This window comes from Canis lupus, chromosome 36 (genome assembly GCF_011100685.1).
Source record: "Canis lupus familiaris isolate Mischka breed German Shepherd chromosome 36, alternate assembly UU_Cfam_GSD_1.0, whole genome shotgun sequence".
Classification (NCBI taxonomy): Eukaryota; Metazoa; Chordata; class Mammalia; order Carnivora; family Canidae; genus Canis; species Canis lupus.
In genome coordinates, this window is record NC_049257.1 from 22,454,232 (window position 1) to 22,475,576 (window position 21,345).

Genomic DNA, 21,345 nt, shown 5'->3' on the forward strand with positions numbered 1-21,345 from the left:
ATTGGGGGCCTCCTTCTATTTTTTTAGTGGAATAGTTGATCTTTTAAATTACATTTAGGGGCAGCCCGGGTGGCTCAGCGGTTTAGCGCCGCCTTCAGCCCAGGGCCTGATCCTGGAGACCCGGGATCGAGTCCCACATCGGGCTCCCTGCGTGGAGCCTGCTTCTCCCTCTGCCTGTGTCTCTCTGCCTCTCCTTCTCTCTGTGTCCCTCATGAATAAATAAATAAAATCTTAAAAAAAAATTATATTTAGTATTTGTCATATTTATTAATGCCTTTTTTTATTAATGCTTTTTTTAAAAAAAGATTTTATTTATTGAGACAGAGAGGAGAGAGAGAGAGGCAGAGACACAGGCAGAGGGAGAAGCAGGCTCCATGCAGGGAACCGGACTGGGACTCAATCCTGGGTTTCCAGGATCACACCCTGGGCGGCAGGAGTCGCTGAGTCGCTAAGCCGCTGAGCCACCCACGCTGCCCCTTTATTAATGCTTTTAATCAGTTTTTAAAACTTTAAAAAAATATGTTTTAGAGACCTATTTGAGACTTGGTTCTTCTTTCTTTAAAGACTCAAATTATTAATGCCATCTTCCATGAAAACCATACGTTAGGACGTCTGTGTAACACCTACTGAATAATGGATTGTAAAGAGAAGCTTTACTACCAAAGACTCTTTTCTTGGTCTTTAAAAAAAAAGACAGGGAGAGATATTTATTAGAATATTTTCTGACTTGCTAGATACTCCTTTAAATAGTTTTTTAGATGGGTTATATACATTTTTTTCATATTTCTATATATGTGCACATACATATATATGATACATGTAAAATATGAAATTTGGTTTTTATTATTGAGAAAAGAACCTAGCATGTTTTTGATATGCATTGAGAAAGATTCCAACGAATGGTTATTAGGGACAAAGCTTGACATTGTGCTGATAGTGTTGCTCGAGTCTGTAAGAAATAAATTTTTTGGCCAGTCATCTTTTCCTCTGAGCAGATTTCTGTTAATTATGATAGTGATAATAAATTAGAGCTGCATTATTCTACTTGACATATGGATCATGCTCATTTTCTTTTTAATTTCTAGATGAAGCGTTCTGTTAGCCATCCTGGTTCCTGCAGTTCAGAGAGGTAAAATAATCTTTCCTTTTAACCAAGTTCTCTCAAAATCATACCTACTTAGGGCGATTTGGGGGCCTTCAACATCAAGTGGTGTGAGATGGAAACTTTCTGAGCAGGGCCTGGTTCTGATTTGCTTAGCATTCTACCGAAGTGTAGGGCCTGGCCCCAGTAGGTCATCAGTGAAGATAAAAAAAGTGAATAAATTAACCAGCAAGGTAAGCGCCTTTCCAACTATTGTACTTTTTATTGGTGTTTGATATTATATCAAATTATGGTTAGTATAATCCATTTTTGAGGTATTAAGGGTCCAAAGTTTAGGCTCACTTTACAACAGGTTTTTTTTTTTTTTTTAAGATATTTTATTTATTTATTAATGACAGACACACAGAGAGAGGCAGAGACATAGGCAGAGGGAGAAGCAGCTCCATACAGGGAGCCCGATCACGCCCTGAGCATGAAGGCAGACGCTCAACTGCTGAGCCACCCAGGTGCCCTACAACAGCTTTTTTATTGTTATATTCATCCTAATCCGTTGTTTTATGAGGAATTAAAGATCTTACTGCAAAGAGAGAAAAACCAATTGATGTTTTAAAGTATATATTCATATCAGCACATTTGAGACATTTACCTTCTAGTAGATCTTGCTAACATCCCAGGCTACTAAAGTGTTCTTTATCTCGGTAGGTAATAGTCTTTTCAGTTGCTCTGATTGTCTTATTTGGTTCTTTGGAAAGTGATGAAATTGTAGTGACATATGCTTTTATTTCTCTACATTAAGAAGAAGTGCTGACTGAGCCTTTACTATTGTCATTCTCCCCTGCACCCCACCATGATTATGTAATCTCTGAATTATCATGTGCTCAGAGGAGCCCAGTGATGTATATATATCCAGTCCTGTCAGGGAATGAAAAGTTTCATTGGTTGAATTTTCTAGAAAAGTAGAAGCTTGATCCCTTTTATGAACTTTTATTTTTATGATAGAAATTTTTCTGAACTGTATTTTATCCTTTCTGCCTTATCAAATAAAATACAATTAGAATTTTTTAAAAAAATTACTTATTTGAGAGAGAGAATGAGAGCCCGAGTGTGCAGGGGGGAAGCACAGAGAGAAAGGGAGAAATAGTTTTATCTTAAGTGGACTCTGTGCTGAGCACAGATCCCGATGGGAGGCTTGATCTTACAACCCTGAGATCAGAACCTGAGCTGAAACCAAGAGTCGGACACTTAACCAACTGTGCCACCCAGGTGCCTCAAATATAATTAGAATTTTAATATTACTTTTTTTCCTTGATGAATCAAGATTGTCATTACGAACAGAAATGTTGGGCTTTCCATACAGTGGTAGCTCTGGTCCTTTGAGTGGTTATGATTTGGTTCTACATTGGATATTTTATTTTTTATTTTATTTTAAAAGATTTTATTTATTCATGAGAGATGGGGAGAGAGAGAGAGAGAGGCAGAGGGAGAAGAAGGCTCTATGCAGGGAGCCTGACGTGGGACTCGATTCTGGGTCTCCAGGATCACACCATGGGCCGAAGGCAGGTGCTCAACCGCTGAGCCACTGGGGCTGCCCTACACTGGATATTTTAGATGGATTTTTTAGTTTTCTGGTTTCTACGACTTCTTATTCATGTTTTTACTGTTTTACTGATTAATTTATTTGAGAGAGGTGAGAAAATGCAAGCAGGGGGAGGAGCAGAGGGAGAGGGACAAGCAGACTCAGTGCGGAGTGCAGAGCCCGACTGGAGCTCAGTTTCACCACCACCCTGAGATCAGGATCTGAGCTGAAATTGAGAGTGGACGCTTACCTGACTGAGCCCCCCAGGTGCCCCACTGCTTTTACACCAGTGTCTGTAGCCTCCATTTAGCCATTTGCTGGTGTCAGTGAGTTGACCTCTAGCATGTTCCTAACCTGCTTGCCCATCCTCTTCTTTCTGTCATTTTTGATAAGATACAGATTGACACTAGATGTACAGATTGACACTAGATGTACACACTTGTGAAGTCATGACTTAGTTTTCAAACATTTGTTAACAATCCCATACATCTACTGTCTTGCTGGACCTTCTCTATAAAAGAAGTTGCTTTATTGTATCCCCTTTCCATGTAGTTTGGCTCAGAGGTCATATTCTTCAGGTTACTGAAGCTGGATTCAAAATGATTTGACTTGCCTGTGGCCTGACGTCTGAAGGAGTAGAATGTTGCTAACATAGAGCTTTGGGAATAAAAATAGTTCCTCTTTCATTTGAAGAAGTCATTTAATACATCAGTTAATGGGCACTTGGGTGGCTCAGTCGGTTACGCGTCGGAGTCTTGATTTCGACTCAGGACGTGTTCTCAGGGTCATGAAGGTTGACGTCACGTTTGTGCTGCGTGTAGAGCCTACTGAAGGTTCTCTCTCCCTCTTGGTCTGCCCCTCCCAGCCTAACCCCAGCCCCGACTCATGTGCAGGCAAGGGCACGCTCTCTTAAAAACAAACAAACAAACCCCACTCCAGTTAAATTAAGGGTATTATTTGCTTAAGGCCTTACAATGTAATGCTTTTTATTTAATTTGTAGGAGTAGCCACTCTGTAAAAGAACCAGTGTCTACACTTCACCGACTCTCCCAGCGACGCCGAAGAACCTACTCAGATACAGACTCTTGTAATGATAATCCTCTTGAAGACCCAGATAGTAAGTTGAATGGGGCTCTGTCTCTTTCTTTGGCTTAATCTCCAGAATTGTTGACATAAATGAAAGAAACTGAGAGCGAACACTGTACTTCGCCCTTGGAATCATTCCTTAATTTAGACCCAGGCAGACAGCACACAATCAACAACAGATCCTATTTCCTTTTACAGACACCTTTGTTATTAAGAAGCGGTGAATACCTCCACGTAAATGCCGTATCTTTCATTTATGTATATAACATCAAAATGTTACATTTTAGTAGCGTCTTAGTAATGTTCTACTCCCACTATATTTACATTTAAAAAACATTTTAGAAGAAAGCATGAGTTGTGGGTAGGATTCTAGGGGAAAATGAAGGCAACTTCTAAGTTCAGAGGAAAAAATAAATCAGCATTGTTAGTTAAATCATTTGAAATGGCCAAGGAAAAGAATTTTTTCTAGTGGTGGTGGTGAATTATAGTAGCATTTATTCATGTACCTTTTTTCTCCCATTTTCTTTAAAGAGGAGGCAGACCATGATTGAATACTTTAGGAAAGGTTTTGTGTTTGATGTTCAAATTTAGTTATTTTTCTCTTCAGAGAAAAGGCTCTGAAAGTATGTCAGACTATCTAGTTAGATGGTAGTGACCGCGATTTCCAGTAAACATAAATAGAGTCTTACTATTACAACTCCATTAGGAGACTTTTGCTTTCAGAGGCTTTACTGTTGCCCACGAAGCGTGTGTGATAGAAATTACTTAAAGTTCCTAGTTAGGGGACAGGTTGCATTCCAAGAATTTGTAAGTCTCTTTGTTTGGAACAAATAAGACTTTTATTTCTCTTCTGGAAATGACATGATAAATGGTGTTTAGATTTCTTTAGGTGGTTTAGAAGAGCTCAGCTAATTCACATTGATTAAGATAGAGTTTTACTGAACCAGAAGGTTAAACAGGTTTAATGAGAGGAGAACATAGAGTTCATGAAAAAGGGGACTGCTGGCCATTTTCAGATTTTTCAAAGGTGAGGGCATCTTTTTGTTGTCCATTTTTCTTACAGAACTATTTATTGATAGAGAGCACTACTTGATGCTCATCCCTATTTTTTAATTTAAGTTGGGACGGTGGGTAAAAAAAGAAAGGAAACGGGATGAGGGTGGGAAGGGGAAGGGAGAAAGAAACTTCCTGGGCCAATTTAGTACAGCTTGGAAGAGATAAGAGGAAGAGGGTTAGAGAGAGGTTAGGGGTGGGAAGGAAAGTTACTAGAGGCAGGTATTGTAATTCTGATTTACCTTCTTCCTTCTGCTTGTTTATATGACCCTTTGAATCTAGAACCCATGAAGGAGTTCCCGATGCCACCTTTATACTTTTCTCTAGATGCTACTTCTTTTTACTTTGAGAGGATCATTTACATTAGTGATGGCGAAAATAATTTTTAAAAAAATCCGGCCATTTTCCTTCACTCTCTTTTAAGCACCGTGGTTTTGAATCTTTTTTTTTTAAGATTTTATTTATTTATTTATTCATGAGAGATACAGAGGGAGAGCAGGCTCCTCACAGGGAGCCCGACGTGGGACTCGATCCCCAGACTCAGGATCACACCCTGAGCCAAAGGCAGACGCTCAACCACTGAGGCACCCAGGCGTCCCTGGTTTTGAATTTTTGAAAACAATTTTCATAGGCTTTCGGTGTACATGCCTTACTCCATTTCGCCTTCCCATGTTTGGCTGTTAAAGAGTGTAACAGAACTAGTCATAAATACCTGCACAAACACATGCATACTAGCATACATATTATATACACACAGTATATCCCAGTTCTCTAGAATGTTCTTTAAGTTGGGAAGTGTAGCTAGGTTAGAATTTTTATCCTTAAGTTTCCTTCTGTTTATCCTAAAGTTTAGTATCTCAGTTGACAAAGCAGAGATTGAATTAGTGCTCTTCAGTGCTCTTCTTTAGAAACTACATGTTTTGTGGGGCACCTGGGTGGTTCAGTAGTTGAGCATCTGCTTTGGCTCAGGTTGTGATCCCAGGGTCCTGGGAATTGAGTCCCACATCGGGGTCTGCACAGGGACCCTGCTTCTCCCTCTGCCTCTATCTCTGCCTCTCTCCTCTGTGTCTCTCATGAGATATTCAACCACTGAGCCACCCAGGTACCCCAAAACTACTTCTGCTTTTTAATAACTAGATTTTAAAAATTATGAAGGTAGTAAGTATAAATTTACTAAATTGATAAATTGAAATAATATGTACACATAAAAGTGTACTTGTTTTGGAAGGGGGCCGTGCCAGCGTGTTTAGCGGTGTTGTTGGAGCTGCAGTGGTAGTTCTGTGAGTTGCATTCCAACTGGAAATAAGAGAACTTTCAGCGTGAGGTATCTTGTCAGCTTTGCTCAGAAAGTCTTCTGATGAAAAGAGCAAGACCTGAGTTAGTCTTAGCTCCATTGCCAATTTGTGTGATCTTGGGTTAGACACATAACCTTTTTGGGGTCTTGTCTTTTTTTTTTTTTTTCCCCCTACAAAAAAAGGAGGATTCTAACAGCATTAAAAGCATCAGGCTGAAAAAGCAGTAGTTAACTAAAATTACATTCAGTTCAGCGTATATTTATTGACTGCCCATTATGTGCCAAACCTGGTTGTAGCAGTGAACAGAACAAGTATCTCTCCTTCTGATAGCTTCATAATTTATTTCATTAATGATGAAGTTTCTCCTTGTGACTGCCAATAGTAGGAAAGTTAGATTTTTCTCTATTTTTTTTTAAAAAATTATTTATTTATTCATGAGAGACACAGAGAGAGAGAGGGGCAGAGACACAGGCAGAGGGAGAAGCAGGCTCCATGCAGGGAGCCCAACATGGGACTCGATCCCGGGACTCCAGGATCATACCCTGGGTCGAAGGCAGGTGCTCAACCGCTGAGCCACTCAAGTGTCCCCTCTTTTTTTTTTTTAATTAGATTTTTCTCTATTAAGCAAACAACCAAAACATTAATAGGAAGCCAAAGGAATTGGATGTCCCTAAATAGGAAATTTAAAATGGTTTTTCATAAAGAACTGGAGTTAATATTGGTAGGATATTAATAAATAATAAATAAATATTAATTTTAATTAATTTCTTAATAGGACCTGTTCACTGTTCAAGAAATACACTTAATGGAGATTTGGCATCAGCAACCATTCCTGAAGAAAGCAGACTTATGGCCAAAAAAAAATCAGACTCTGAAGATCCTCTTCCATCCTTCTCTTCCTGAGGAAACGGAAGTGTCCAACTTCCTCTAAGTATTGCTATGCAAAAGCTGCTGTAATTAAATTAGGTTATAGGGAGTAGTTTTTCCCTTAGGATTTCTCTGCACTTTATAGAATACTGTAAAACAAACAAACAAAAAACAACCCACATACCTTTGAAGTGTATTTTATCTTTATATAGTTTATTTGCAAGAGTATTTTCCTAATAACTTCACAGTATGAATGTGCATTTTTTTTTAAATAAATGATGGTGTAACATTTTGACCTCCATAAGGACAAATGTAGATATTTTTCTAAAAAAACTGTGAGGGACTGACAGGTAGTCAGTGTGTATTGTAGTTTATAAACATGAAATCTTATAAGGTTTCAGTTTGACAGAAGTGTGATATATGTAACTTGTGCCATGGACCAAATGGTCACTTTACCCCAGCTAAAAATGAGTTACGATAGCAGCTTGATGGTGATTCTATTGTATTCCTTTGAGCAAAAAGGAGACATTTAATATTCTAAATATTTTTATCCCAAATACCATGACATGATGAGGATTTTTTAAAAACCAGACTGTGCTGTCCTTCATATGTGAAGTTGACACTACTGATTTGTCAATACCAAATGTTGGATGAAATTATTTAACTTGTATTTATTTATTTTTCTGTCGCAGCAAAAAATGATTACATCCTAACTTTTATGACCTACCAAATTTAAGATATGTATACATTGTTATTTACATTGTTCTAGAAAAGAGGTTAATGTTGTAGTGACATTGCTCACTTACACCAGAGAAATAAACGCCTTTCAATGGAAGAGGATTTTAGTGCTTTTTTCCTGAAATAGACATTAAGCTGCTGTTGTAAGGTATTAATGTTTGCAGCTCTTTAGACTATCTAGAGACATTTTTTATTTATGACTATTTATATACAAAAAAAGAATTCTGTCAAGATGATTGCTCTACATCACTTGAGAATGGCATTATTTAATTAAAGAACAAATAGCATTTTTTGGTAGTGCCTGTCCATACCTATTGTCAGTGTTTGCCTTGTAAACTGTTTTTTTTTTTTTTTTTTTTTTTTTAATTCACTTTGAAGTGATGGTTTTGTCCAAGGTCTTGGATGAGGAGCACTTTAAAACAAACTGGTTTGGTGTTTTTAAGTTAATCACATGTTTAATAAATATATGGTTTTTGCATTCAAACTCATCATATAATACATTGTATTTTTTACATTGTTGATAGTCTGTCAATTTATCAAGTGCTATTAGTGTTCTTTATTGCTTTGATTTTGTTTGTGTATTTGGACCTCCTAGTGAGTACACAAAGGAGGCATATATTTAGTTTTGTGGCCTATGAGCTTAGACCAGTGCAGCCTATTTCACTTTAAATTTCTCTTATAGGTTTATGTGGGAAATTTTTTTAGAGACTTAATATTTGGTATTTACTTCACTAAAATAAATCTGTAATTGTAAGTTTAAAATGGACATAAATAATCTAAATACATTAATATGCATTTAGATTAACTGTATGCTACTTAAAAGTCTTTGTGATTTTAAATAGCACACAGGTCATTAGATTATATGAAGTGGAGTATTTTTTCTACTCCTATGTTGTACTTCATATGTTTAATTTGAGAAAAGTTTAATAATGCAGTAAGTTTCATGTTGAGTGAGTAATCAAAATTTTTTTGCCTTTTTTTTGTGGTAGTAAGAATTTGTGTAATGATTAGATCATGAAAGTCAAGGTGCTACTGATAGGGAGTTTTTCAGCTAGGTTTTTTTTTTTTTTTTTTTTTTTTTTTGAACCAGTAGGTTTATAAAGAACTATAATAGGCTTTTGAACTCATAGGAAATAAATCCATTTTTTATTGCTTTATTCAAAAAGATGAGTTCCTGAACAGTTTTCTGTAAATATTTTTTAAAATAAAATACTGTCATTTCTGGGTTGTATCATTTTTTCCCCCTTGAAACAGGTGCTTTGAACAGGTGTGCCATATTCCTAAGTATGGCTTTTATTGTCACTGGGACCTGCTTTTTTCTCTTTGGGAACCAACACATTTGTGAAATCATTTGAGGGGGGAGCTATAAATGTATCCTGAATTACATCTAGGTTTTGATGAGTGAATTAATTGATAGCATGAAGCAACTAGTAGGCTTCAGTGAACTTTGCACTTTGAGGAGTCCCATGTATGTTCAGGTATGGCCTGACTTTTCTGAATTTTAAGAAAAAGCTAAACCAAGTAATAATAAGCCTGTAAGAATTTGAGCTTGTCAGAATTCTCTGTAATATATAGGTATTTGTTATTCCTTTTTTGCTTTGTCTAGGCCTTGGGCTTATCGAGAAATCTATGTATCATTGATCTAAGCAAAGCCAGTGCTTACTTTTCAAGTGCCTGGTTTCTGTTGTGTGGGAACCCAGGCCTCTGTGGTGAAAGTGACTTTGATGCAAATTCTTTTATAAGTGGACTACATCTGAATTCTGTTATATTACATTGAATTATTGTGTTATTTTCAATCAGGACAAGTTGAATTTAAGTTCTCCTGCTGGGGGTAAAGTATCTTCACCTCCGCAGTCACCATGAAACCTTTGACCCTGAATTACAGTTGTTCACTATACGTTATTACACTTAGTATTTAGCACTCACCTTTAAGAGCTCAGGAAATACATCTTTGCAATATATGCCTGGTATACTGCTGTTAATACTAATTCCACGTACATTATTATATCATTAGTTTGGATTTTATCAGTTCTTTGCTTTTTTTATTAAATGAAGTGCCTCCAAGTCTGTCCTTTGAGCCTTGCTGTTGTCACTTGGAATAGAGGGAGTGTCCTGGCCTGAAAGAAAGCCTGGCTAGGCTGCTGGGGCTCCTTCTAGGAGGTCTCCTGCAGTAGCCCAGGTCGGGTAGAGAGGTTGTAGCTGGTAGATCGGGTTTCCTCTTCATGTCTTTCCAGTTCCCCAGTTCTCCTTTCTTTGAATTCATATTAAATTTGTCAGTGAAAAACATTAAAAAAAATTTTTTTAGCTCTTTTTATTACAGTAATCATGCACAGTTTATCATGAAAAAAAAGTGTACCCCCTCTCTCCAGCATAGCACCCCAGAGATCAGTACTCTCAACGCTTAGTGGTTCCCATTTAAAAATGAATTGTGTTCCTTCTTCTTGATTGATCCATTTCAGAAATGCGTTCTTGAGTTTCTCTCAGGGCAGGCAGTTTACTTTTCTTATATCCCTGCCTCCCCCATATTTCTTCCCCATCTCTTCCAATCTCCTAGTGTAGGTGAAAATCCATAGCTATACAGTAGTTGCCCGTTCTCAGCTGTTTTACTCCGGTGGCTTTGCTTTCTCTGGCTTCAGTTACCCACAGTGAGTCGCGGTCTGGAAGCAGGTGATCATCCTTATGTCATCAGGTCAGTAGTAGCCTCACGTTTCATCACAATGCCTGCATCAGTCACCTCCCTTTCACCTCATCATGTAGGCACTTTATCATCTCCTGTCATCACAAGAAGAAGGGTGAGTACAGTACAATAAGATATTAGTGGGACTACGGTCACGTAACTTATATTGCAGTATATTGTTATGATTGTTCTATTTTATTATTTATTGGTTGTTAATCTGTTACTGTGCCTAATTTATAAGTTGAGCTTTATCATATGTATATATTCATAGGGAGAAACAGTATATATTGGGTTCAGAGCTATCTGCAGTTTCAGGCATCCACTGGGGGTCTTGGAACAGGTCTCCTGGGGATAAAGGGAGGGAGGACTACTATAAATGTTGGTCACTAATGAACCCCATGGTGATCTATCATTATTTCTTCTCTACTAGTACCTTATTTTCCCCAGAATTCATAACTGCTGGATTTTAAAATGTGCTTAGTTTTTTAGGTACCTATCACAAAGATTATCCAAAGATATTTTTGTACAGATTTTATTTATTTATTCATGAGAGACACAGAGAGAGAGGCAGAGACACAGGCAGAGGGAGAAGTAGGCTCCCTGCAGGGAGCCCGACGTGGGACTTGATCCCGGGACTCCAGGATTACGACCTGGGCTGAAGGCAGGTGCTAAACTGCTGAGCCACCCAGGGATCCTTAATCCAAACACTTTGAGTGCTCAAAACATAGAATGTATTAGTTCCTTTTTTATTTTTTTGACCTTTGGAGACCTTTCTTCCACAATCCTTTGTCTTGTGCTATCTGGACTGTTGCTTTCCAGGCCTGTGCATGTCTCGGCAGTCATTCTGGAACTCATTTTGTTTTTCAGTCTTAGGTTGGATTTTCTGCTGTTTATTGGATCTTATGACTTCCTCTTGATTTACTACCCCTTTTTTGCTAAAGTATATTGACCGCTGAAAACTTCCTAGGAAAAGGTACATGAGAGGTAAAGATTTTGAGGCTTTATAGGTCTGAAAATGTCTCTACTCTTGATTGATTGGTAGTTTGGAGTATATGTTGAAAATAATTTTTACTGAGAAATTTATTATTTTTTAAAGATTTTATTTATTTATTCACGAGAGACACACAGAGAGAGAGAGAGAGAGAGAGAGAGAGAGAGAGGCAGAGACACAGGCAGAGGGAGAAGCAGGCTCCATGCAGGGAGCCCGACGTGGGACTCGATCCCAGGACCCCAGGATCACGCCCTGGCCGAAGGCAGGTGCTAAACCGCTGAGCCACCCGGGGATCCCCTTTGAGAAATTTAAAGGCAGTACTGCATTGTCTTTTTACATTCATTATTTTTGTGAGAATTCTGATACAATTTTTTACATAGACCTGCTTTTACACTCTGGAAGCTTTTAGCAGCTCCTCCTTACCCCTGACATTTCATGATGTTTTGCAGGTTTTTATTTTATTTTATTTTATTTTATTTTATTTTATTTTATTTTATTTATTTATTTATTTATTTATTTATTTATTTATTTATTTATTTATTTAATTTACGATAGTCACACAGAGAGAGAGAGGCAAAGACACAGGCAGAGGGAGAAGCAGGCTCCATGCACCGGGAGCCCGACGTGGGACTTGATCCCGGGTCTCCAGGATCGCGCCCTGGGCCAAAGGCAAGCGCCAAACCACTGCGCCACCCAGGGATCCCCTGCGGGTCTTTATTTATTCATGTTGGTGTGTAGTCTACTTGGAGTCTTGTCTACTTTCAATTTGTACACTTGTCTACTTCAGTTCTGGGAATATTTTTGTGTTGTCTTTTTGACAATTTTCTCTCCTCCATTTTCTCCATCTTATTTTTTCTAGAATTTCTGTTATTTGAATGTGGGAGCTCCAGATTGATACTCTAATTTTAAAGAATCTTTCCTCTTCGATTGCTCATTGAGTTGTATTATGTGATATCTTCCAGCTCCCTTGAAATTTTTTTAGCTAATTTATTTATTTTAGAGAAAATGAGAGGGGGGGAGGGGGAGGGCCAGCAGGAGAGGGAGAGAGAGAGAGAATCTCAAGCAGACTCCCTGGTGAATGCAAGCCTGACATGGGGCTTGATCTCACAACCCTGAGACTATGACCTGGGCTGAAATCAAGAGTCAGACGCTTAACTGACTAAGCCACCCGGGCGCCCCTGTATTTTAATTTCTCAGATTTTTTTTTTCTCTCCATTCCTTTGTATAATATCCTGTTACATTTCAGTGGAGATCTTTTCTTTGGAGCGAGTTTCCCTGGATTCTTGGGTCAGTTGGTACTAGGGGAGAAAAAGAGGGCTGAGGACCCCACAGTTTATGTGGTGACTTTTACTTAATATCTTTCTTTCAGCCTCCCCATGCACTGTCCCACCCCACCCCAGTCTTCTTCTGTGGTTGGTGACACTCAAGTTCAGTTTCTCTTGTGGATGGAGGTTGGGGGTGGGTCGGTTGGCTGCCTGGAGACAGGACCTGGGGGTCCTGTTGCTTTTTATAGATACTTCTAGTCCTATATTCAGTCCATACTTCACCCCTTTTTTCTGTAATACCTGGTACTTTACTTTTTTTAAAAATTATTTTTATTTTTATTATTTATTTATTTTTTATTTATGATAGTCCCACATAGAGAGAGAGAGAGAGAGAGAGAGGCAGAGACACAGGCAGAGGGAGAAGCAGGCTCCATGCACCGGGAGCCTGATGTGGGACTCAATCCCGGGTCTCCAGGATCGCGCCCTGGGCCAAAGGCAGGCGCCAAACCGCTGCGCCACCCAGGGATCCCTTACCTGGTACTTTCAAGTCCTGAACTTGTTAGGTGCTTGGTAGGATGTATTTATTGGCTTCTCTCTTCTGGATAGTAAGGCTTTAACTTCCTCCACTCTTCTAGGTTAGTCATTACACCTTCTCCTGGTTTTTATTTGTATAAACTTTGTTAAAATCTCATGGCTGTGTAGTCTGTTTTTTGTTTTTTTTGTTTTTTTTGTCTTTATGGATTAGTACCATTATATTCCTTTCATGTCTTTGGTGGGGTTTGGAGGTAGAGAAAATAAATACAAGTGGTCAGTCTACCATATTTAACTGGAAGCCTAGGTTTGAATTCAAATAGCATGTCAAAAATAAAATTCCTTGAGTATTATTTTATAATTCATTGTTTACACTCTCTAATGATTTTTAGTTACTATGACTGATTTTACTGTACCACCTACCTCATAGGGTGCTGTGAGGATTAGAAGAGTCAATGCATTTAGAACAGTGTCTACCTGGCACACGGTATGTGATAAGTCAGCGTTAGCTATTGTTAATATTGTTGTCATTATTACTTTTACGACTATCATGCTTAATTCAGTAATCCACTTGGACTTGGATTAAGAGGTTTTCATCATAGGAAGAATTATTGATATATGGGAAAATCTAATGTTTGATGATATTGACCCTGCATTCAACTAGACTTCACATGAAATGTTCAGGTATTAAAGGTTATCTTTCGAAGACATATTAAAGCCTTAAAAATCCAATCAGTAATAATTACTGTGTAAGTTTTTAAAAGCAGATAATAACAATTGTGGTATGTTTTAAAGCTTTATTGGTATTACATTTTGGTCATCTAAGTGTGAAGTATAGAAAATAAGCTTATGGAGATGATTGTCTATTATGCCTTACCTACAGCCAGTAGTTGTAATACTCTGAATATATACAGTATAGAAATAGAGAAATGATGGACTCCGGTCCCTGGATCTATGACCTTGTGAGTGGTTGTATAGTTTTCAGAAAATGTGAATTTATACATGAAAATGTCTATATTTGCTCAATCTCCTTTGTATCTAGATTGAGTATATGGTAACACTGAATTCTAATTCTTAGAGGTGAAGTGGGATTAGATGCTCACACTTGTCTGTATGCATAGCGGGCTGCATACTTTGGAGAAGGATTTTTGTTTATAAGGAGATTTGAATTCTCTCTCACTAGAGTCCCATGGTTGTGACAAATGGCCGTAAATATTAATACCACTAGAGATGAGGAATTTTTCTATAAAAGAAATGGCCAGTTTCTTAGTGTGAATAAACTTCTTTGCAGATTATCAGGTTAGCTTTGGTAGTACAGATGAAACAGGGAGACGTGGCCGGGGTTGCAGCAATGCCGGCAATATTAGCTTGCTGCTGGCATTTCTTCCTTCCCTAGATGTGAATATTATTATGCCCCTTTATTATTTGCTTTGATATTTCATCTCTGAAGCTTTGATGTCTGTAGCTTTAGAGCCCTTATGCTGCCTTTTCTCCAAATGCAGTAACTAATCTAGTATATTTTCATAGGATAGAATTCTTCCTTTCTGTCCCATAACATGCTTTCCCCCCAAAAGTCTTTTGTTGGTCTCTTTGATAATAAAACATTTGTAATGCTCACTATGGGCCGGTTCCTTTACCTCGTTATACCCTTGTAACAAAGATATTAAAGTACAGGCATACAAAAACATCCAAAATAGGCAGAACCAGGATTAACTCGTCCATGACTGATCAGCATGACGAATATTTTGTGACGATACCCTGAAATTCTAAGTGTTCACGTTATCTGTTTATTTAGTGTTTTTAGTTCATATGCTTCTGGACTAGTTTTAGTTCCTGAATAACCCACAAAAGCCAGGATTTATAGCAGGACGGATTAGATTTTTATTAATTGTGATGAATAAAACAGATGAATTAATTACAAAGATACTAACAAATTTAGCAGTTCCTCTGACATCATCAAAGGATTAGTTTCATATGGGTCATGTATTCAGAATGTCAACGATGAATAAAACATATCTAATGAATTCCTCCTTAGTTTTATTCCGTCAGCGTGAGAGGAGGATGCTATTGATGTTCACAAAGACGGTTTTACCCACTGAACTCTCAATATAAAGTATATTACCCGGTCTGGTAGCAGGGGCACAGTTAGGAACAGAGGAAAGAGAATAGTGTCACAAAGGGGGCCCTAGCCACCATGAGCTGTACCCACACACTCTTTTCTTTCCCGGCCTCTTTGGCATTAGCAGGCAGAGGTGGTCATTTTGGATGAGATCAGCAATTTGGGCATAAAGACTAACAAGTTCTGTGCAATGAAAAGGAGGCTTTCCAGGGAGACTTGTCAGCCCCACCCAGTGCCAGTGAACTTTCTTCCAGGACTCAGGACTTCAGTTTCTGAGAAAGCTGGATGATTTCCCATCCTTTCTCTTATTTTTTTTTTTAAGTGGCACCTGAATATTTTCTCTTTATTAAATTATCATTTAGACAATATGAATAAAGTGAAATTTTGCCTCGACATCCCTCTTCCCTCTGAGATCACTCTTTTTTGGGTGTGTTCCCTTACGGACCGTTGCCCTACGCATTACCTTGTATTTTGTGTAGGTGTATATGTGGTGGTTCAGATTAGCCATTCATCAGCAAGGTGGCACATCTATATGCTACAGCTGGTAATATAGAAGGAGGTAACTCTGTATATCTTCACAAGTATTTTTTTTGTGTGACAGGAGAATAATTCTAGCCTCTGCCGTTGACCAACTGGCATTTCAGCTCTTTTATTTTCTCTTTAATCTCCCTATGCAAGGGACTATGAATTGACTGCTTTTTTTTCTAGGCAGCTAGAATGAGGCCATTTTCTTTGGAAAGATAATCCTAGAATTCCTAGTGCTTTTCTTTATTTTTAAAAAGATTTTATTTATTCATGAGAGACAAAGAGAGAGAGGCAGAGACACAGGCAGAGGGAGAAGCAGGCTCCATGCAGGGAGCCTGACGTGGGACTTGATCTCTGGACTCCAGGATCATGCCCAGAGCTGAAGGCAGGTGCTCAACCGCTGAGCCACCTGGGAGTCCCTCTAGTGCTTTTCTTTAGTTGTGTGCATCTCTGTCTGGAAGTATGGCTTCTTGGTTGTGAACAATGACACCTTGAATTGTTTTTTTTTATTTTGAGATAAACTTTACGTTTAGTTTCACAATTGATTTTACAAGTTTAGCTACAAAGGATAAAACAAGTTTGCTGGAGAAATCACCACGACTCAGTCAAGACAGAATTGTGTTTTTTATTCGTTTGTCAGTAATCCAAAGTGTGGCCCAGAGACAGTGTTAAGTATCCAGATTTCTGTTTTGGAATGTATATGTGTCCGCGTGATTAAAACCAATTTTATTTGACAAATTTATATGGTAAATGAGCATACAATAAATAACTTTTAAGTCTTATCACTGAATCAGACTGTACTTGAGTTAAATAGGAAATTTCTGTACCATGCCCCTTTCTGTGGTATTGGTGACTGCTAGGAGTTGCTAGGCTCCCCAGGTACTTCAGCAGGCCTTCGGAGGTAGCACGCCCAAAAGACTGTCTAGAGTCCCTTGCTATGATGCCTCATTTTGGGTGAGGCCTTACCGTACAAGTGATATGTATAACTGGTATTTGGCTTATTATTTTTTGTTGGTTTGTTTTCTGGTTTTGCAGTGGTCGGCCAGAGAAAAGTGTGCGGCAATAAATCCCTGTGGTTTAGCATTGTGACCACGGATGACATACTGTCTCCCCCCACCCCACCCCACCTTCTGTGCCAACTCAGATCAGTTAGCTGTAGCTTCCGGGGTTCTGAGTTGGGGGCTGCGATCAACAGAGAGTAACCCACCTCCTTGATTAATGATGGGTGCTGTGGGGTTGGTGGGAGGGTGTGGGGAATGGTGGCAAGTTATCCAGAATATAGGGCTATGATTATGGTTGACTCTGCAGAACTTTGCTAGGTTCCATTTTTTTAAGCGCTCGCAATCAACAAAGGCGAACAACTCGTAATCGATTCCTTGTTTTCAGTTTACACTATCACACCAGGATGAACTTAACCATATGTATATATTTTAAATGGAAACAAAACCAGTCCAGCACCTATTCAGGCCAAGTGTGTATGTGTGCATAAGTAACACACACCATTCACTTACTGGCGGTGCCTTTGCGAATTCGAAGACCTTTGCAACCTTGATGGGGTGCTCAGTCAGGAAAAAGACCCCACACCATGCCATACTTCTAAAAAGCTTTAGAAAGTCTGAGGTTAGCAAGTGAAATTCAGTAGTCTACTAGGGCTTTATATAAGTCACCTTTTGTGTTTTAATTGCCCTCAGTCATCACTTGAGGAAAGGGTTTTAGTTCGTCTGCAGTTTTATGTAAGTAGCAGCCCTCCTTAGGTTGTCCCTTCTCCTTGCTGTGTTTTTATTTTTATTTTTTTTTAAAGATTTTATTTATTCATTCATTCATAGAGACACAGAGAGAGAGGCAGAGACACAGGCAGAGGGAGAAGGCAGGCTCCACGCAAGGAGCCCGACCTGGGACTCGATCCAGGGTCTCCAGGATCACGCCCTGGGCTGCAGGTGGCGCTAAACCGCTGCGCCACCGGGACTGCCCCTTGCTGTGTTTTTAGAATAGAGGCTGTGGTTTTTGATGGTGGGCAGGGAGAGGGGGCATTTGTAGATTGAAACTTCTTTCTTGCTTTTGTGAATTGGGCCACATTGGCCAGTGTCCTTGAATGTGGCTTGGGTCATGAAGCCTAGCAAAATGCACCAGTGACATTTTTTGGCCTCATAACAGTATATTTCGAGGGCACGTAGCTTCCTTTACTATAATTTTTGTCACTTTCCAATTCAACTCCCGTAGAGGTTTTTTCTTTCTTTTGGGAGAATGTGAAGTGACTAAGGGAGTGGATATAGTTTTAGATGAGGTTTTTGATAGCTGAGATTAATTACTACCCTGCTCTAGAGAAAATAAAAGACTCATTATGTGATTTCTCCCCACCCTTTGGTTTTCAAAATTCTCTGTTATCTCAACTTTTCCTTTTTGCCAGCTCTGAAGAAATCATGGTTGTATGCTATGTTATAAAAATCATGGTTGAATGTAAAAAGTAAGTTTCTAAGCTTTCCAATATTATCTAGCCAAAGAGAAAGTCATAGGAATTTTCCCATTCTGCTTTTCCTTTTTAAATATTCTTTTGTTCACCTTATCTGTTTCTCCATTTTTAAATGGCTCAAACAAAATAGAAGTTTTTCGAAAATTGAGATATAATTGACATATAACATTATATTAGTTTCAAGTGTTTAATGTAATGATTCGATATTTGTAACTTTTCTCCATGTTCGATTAATGATATAGAGTCCTCCCAAAAGAGCCTCCTCAGTATCCGCGTTTTTTGGTGGACTGTTTTGAAAAACAAAAGAATCACTTGGGAAGGGTGGTGAATTCAAAGGACACTTAAATTTAGGATAGTTTACATGTGTATTCAACTTAAAATTTGTTCAGTCAATATTCATTGTCTACTGACAATTTTGTTAGCATTCCTCTTTACTTTGTAATTTTGAGTGCACTTAAAACTCACTGCTTTATTTTCAATAGCTTCAATAAATTGACATCTTAACCATAATCAGCTGTCCTAAATTTTCACCTTTTTTAGTTAACTAGATAAATAGTATTTATTATTCACATTTGTACAATTCTTATTTTACCTCAACATAGATAAGCAAGCACTGCAAAATATCATGGTTGTTTTAAAATCGCTTTTTATGTGTATAAATATTATTAAAAACATAAGCACATGATTTTTTTTTGCCTTTGAAATGTTTTTATTTTGGGTTAGTCATAACTAATACACATAATGGTTCTTGCAACGAGAGTTTGTGGGTCTTTAATGAACAGTTTGAAACTCTAAGTTAAATGACTTGGAAATATTGAAATTGATAGAAAGACTAGTCTCTAAATAAAACTTAATAACCTTATAGCAAATTTGGCTTTAGATTGATAGAACTAAGCACTTTAGTCTTGAAACATTCTTAGAATAGGATTTTTGTTCCCAGGAGAAAGATAAACATTTTAAAGTATATGTATACTTACTTTGTGAGTATTCTTTTTTCTCTTCCAAATGCCAAAAGGTGTACTCTATATTTTTGATATGAAAACTCTGCTTGTTTAAAGTATTGTAGCAAATTTTGTAAATCAATAAAACTGAGCCATGTCAACAGTGTGGGGGAAGCTTTAATAAATTTGCTACGTCACTAAGAAAAATTTAAGGACAGCATGTACTGAAAGTTTAAGGAAGGGTAACCCTTTGCTTTTAAAAGAATATGACAGCTGGTTTGCTGCACCGTTAAATGTAAAAACCGGATTGGCTAAATTTAAGAGAGTGCTGTGATGTGAGAAAAGATAGTAGGAGGAGATTTAATAGTTAACCTTTAAGTGAGAACATTTAATAGATCACCTAATTTGGCTAGATCAGGGGTTCTCCACCTCAACTGTACATTAGAAACTCCCAGGAGCATTTAAACTTGCCGATGGTTGGCCCAGACCTAGAACAGCAGGATCCCTAGGCATGGGGCCCAGTTAGTGGTGTTTTTTAAAGCTCCCCTGCAATTCCAATGAGTAGCCAAGGCTGAGAACCACTGAGCTAAGCGGAAGCTCTCAAATGATTGTCACATTTAAGAGATATAGTAGATAATGCTAAAGTTTGGGGCCATCAACTAACACCCAGAAAGGCCAGTTTTCCAGGGCCCTAGTAGCATGGCCTGAAGATTAGCAGCATCAGCTTCACCTGGACGCTCATTGGAATCGTGAAATGTCAGGCCCCCACCTCAGATCAGCTGATCCCCAGGTTATTCTAATGCACTTTAAAGCTTGAGACACACTGTTGGAGGTGGTCTTAGGGTAAGTGTAGCTCTTGATGCATCCCGCCTTCTGCTGCTTTCTCTGGTTTGCTGTCCTAAGTAAGTCGTGATATTTTCATACAGGGTTGGAAAATGAAACTAGTACTGTGTGCTCGCGTCAGCAGGTTATAAGCTAGGGAAGATTTTTCTGATCTGGAACATGTGGGAAGGAAACGACACCCGCGATCACCATCACCACCGAGCCCCAGTCTCCCCAAGAAGTGGAAAGAGGCACTTGAGAGTGGTCCCTGGGCTGAAGGCTGTGCTCTTTCAATCCCCGCACGCAGCTTTCTTACGTATTCAGGAAAAGAAGTTGTCCTTGCAAGGATACGTCCTCATACACATCTTTACTTTGATAGTTCTTCTTGGAAGGAGAAATTTCCCTTTAAGTAACAAATGTGCTCATCTCAGTCTCCAATGGAAATGAAGAAAATCAAATCCTCCAAGTGTTCTGGAATAATGCCTGCCCGGCGCCCAGCTCTCGAAAGCCTCTCTCACCATAGCTGGGGTCCTCTACCTTAAATACTCCGGAGCTCTCTGTTGGCTTCCCTCCTTGAAAGCACCCACTGAGAACCTTGAAGGTTGGAAAGGTTCCTTTCTGTGACTCCTTTAGAGCCCATAACATGGTTTACAGAGAACTTTCTGCTCTCTCACCCGTCTGTTCACATGACGTGTTGTGGGGTCAGATGGGCACCCTATTTCCAGGCTATATTGCAGATGCCAGTGGAGGGTTCTAAGCTTTCTCAGAAGAGGAATTGGCTACACTGGAACCGAGGAGCCTTTTCACGAGGAGTGGCCTGAGGGCATCGTGCTGTCCACCCTGTCCTGGAGCCATAGTGACCCTGAACGTAGAGCAGGCCCCCTTTCTGCCCTCTCACCCGCCAGCAGGTTTGAATTTTGGTGTTGTGAGGGGGTGGTAAGAGCACGTGGGTCAACGGGAACCTGGCTTTTAGTTCTAGCTCTGCTACTCTGCGGCTTTGGGCACGTTATTCTCAGACCCTGGGTCTCAGTTCTCCCCCTTGTGTCTTTCTCGTGGGTATGGCCCCATTTCCTTCCCCGTAGTGGTCCTTCCGTTCATCAGACAGGGCCTCCCGTCTGCTCTCGGCCTGATGGCCCTGGTCGCGCCCCTTCTGTGCACCTTCCTCAGGCGGCCGTAGGCAGGGACGGGGGAGGAGGACAGCCGGCCTCCCTGGAGATGCGGGCGAGGCTGGCAGCAGTGGGGGCGGGGGGTACCTGCGTGCCTCACCTGACCGCTGTTCTCAGACCA

At 39.2% G+C, this 21,345-nt stretch overlaps 1 protein-coding gene across 3 annotated transcripts in view; it reads left to right on the forward strand.

The window, feature by feature from the left end:
* The window catches only part of PLEKHA3 (pleckstrin homology domain containing A3), a 29,720-nt gene extending 20,781 nt beyond the window's left edge, over positions 1-8,939 (forward strand). For all 3 annotated transcript variants that reach the window (XM_038584976.1, XM_038584975.1, XM_038584977.1), the window contains exons 6-8: positions 1,086-1,129; positions 3,680-3,795; positions 6,888-8,939. In XM_038584976.1, the coding sequence (XP_038440904.1) occupies positions 1,086-1,129; positions 3,680-3,795; positions 6,888-7,015 (288 nt within the window). In that variant the 3' untranslated portion in view covers positions 7,016-8,939. The remainder of the gene's footprint in view (positions 1-1,085; positions 1,130-3,679; positions 3,796-6,887) is intronic.
* Positions 8,940-21,345: the final 12,406 nt, after the last annotated feature.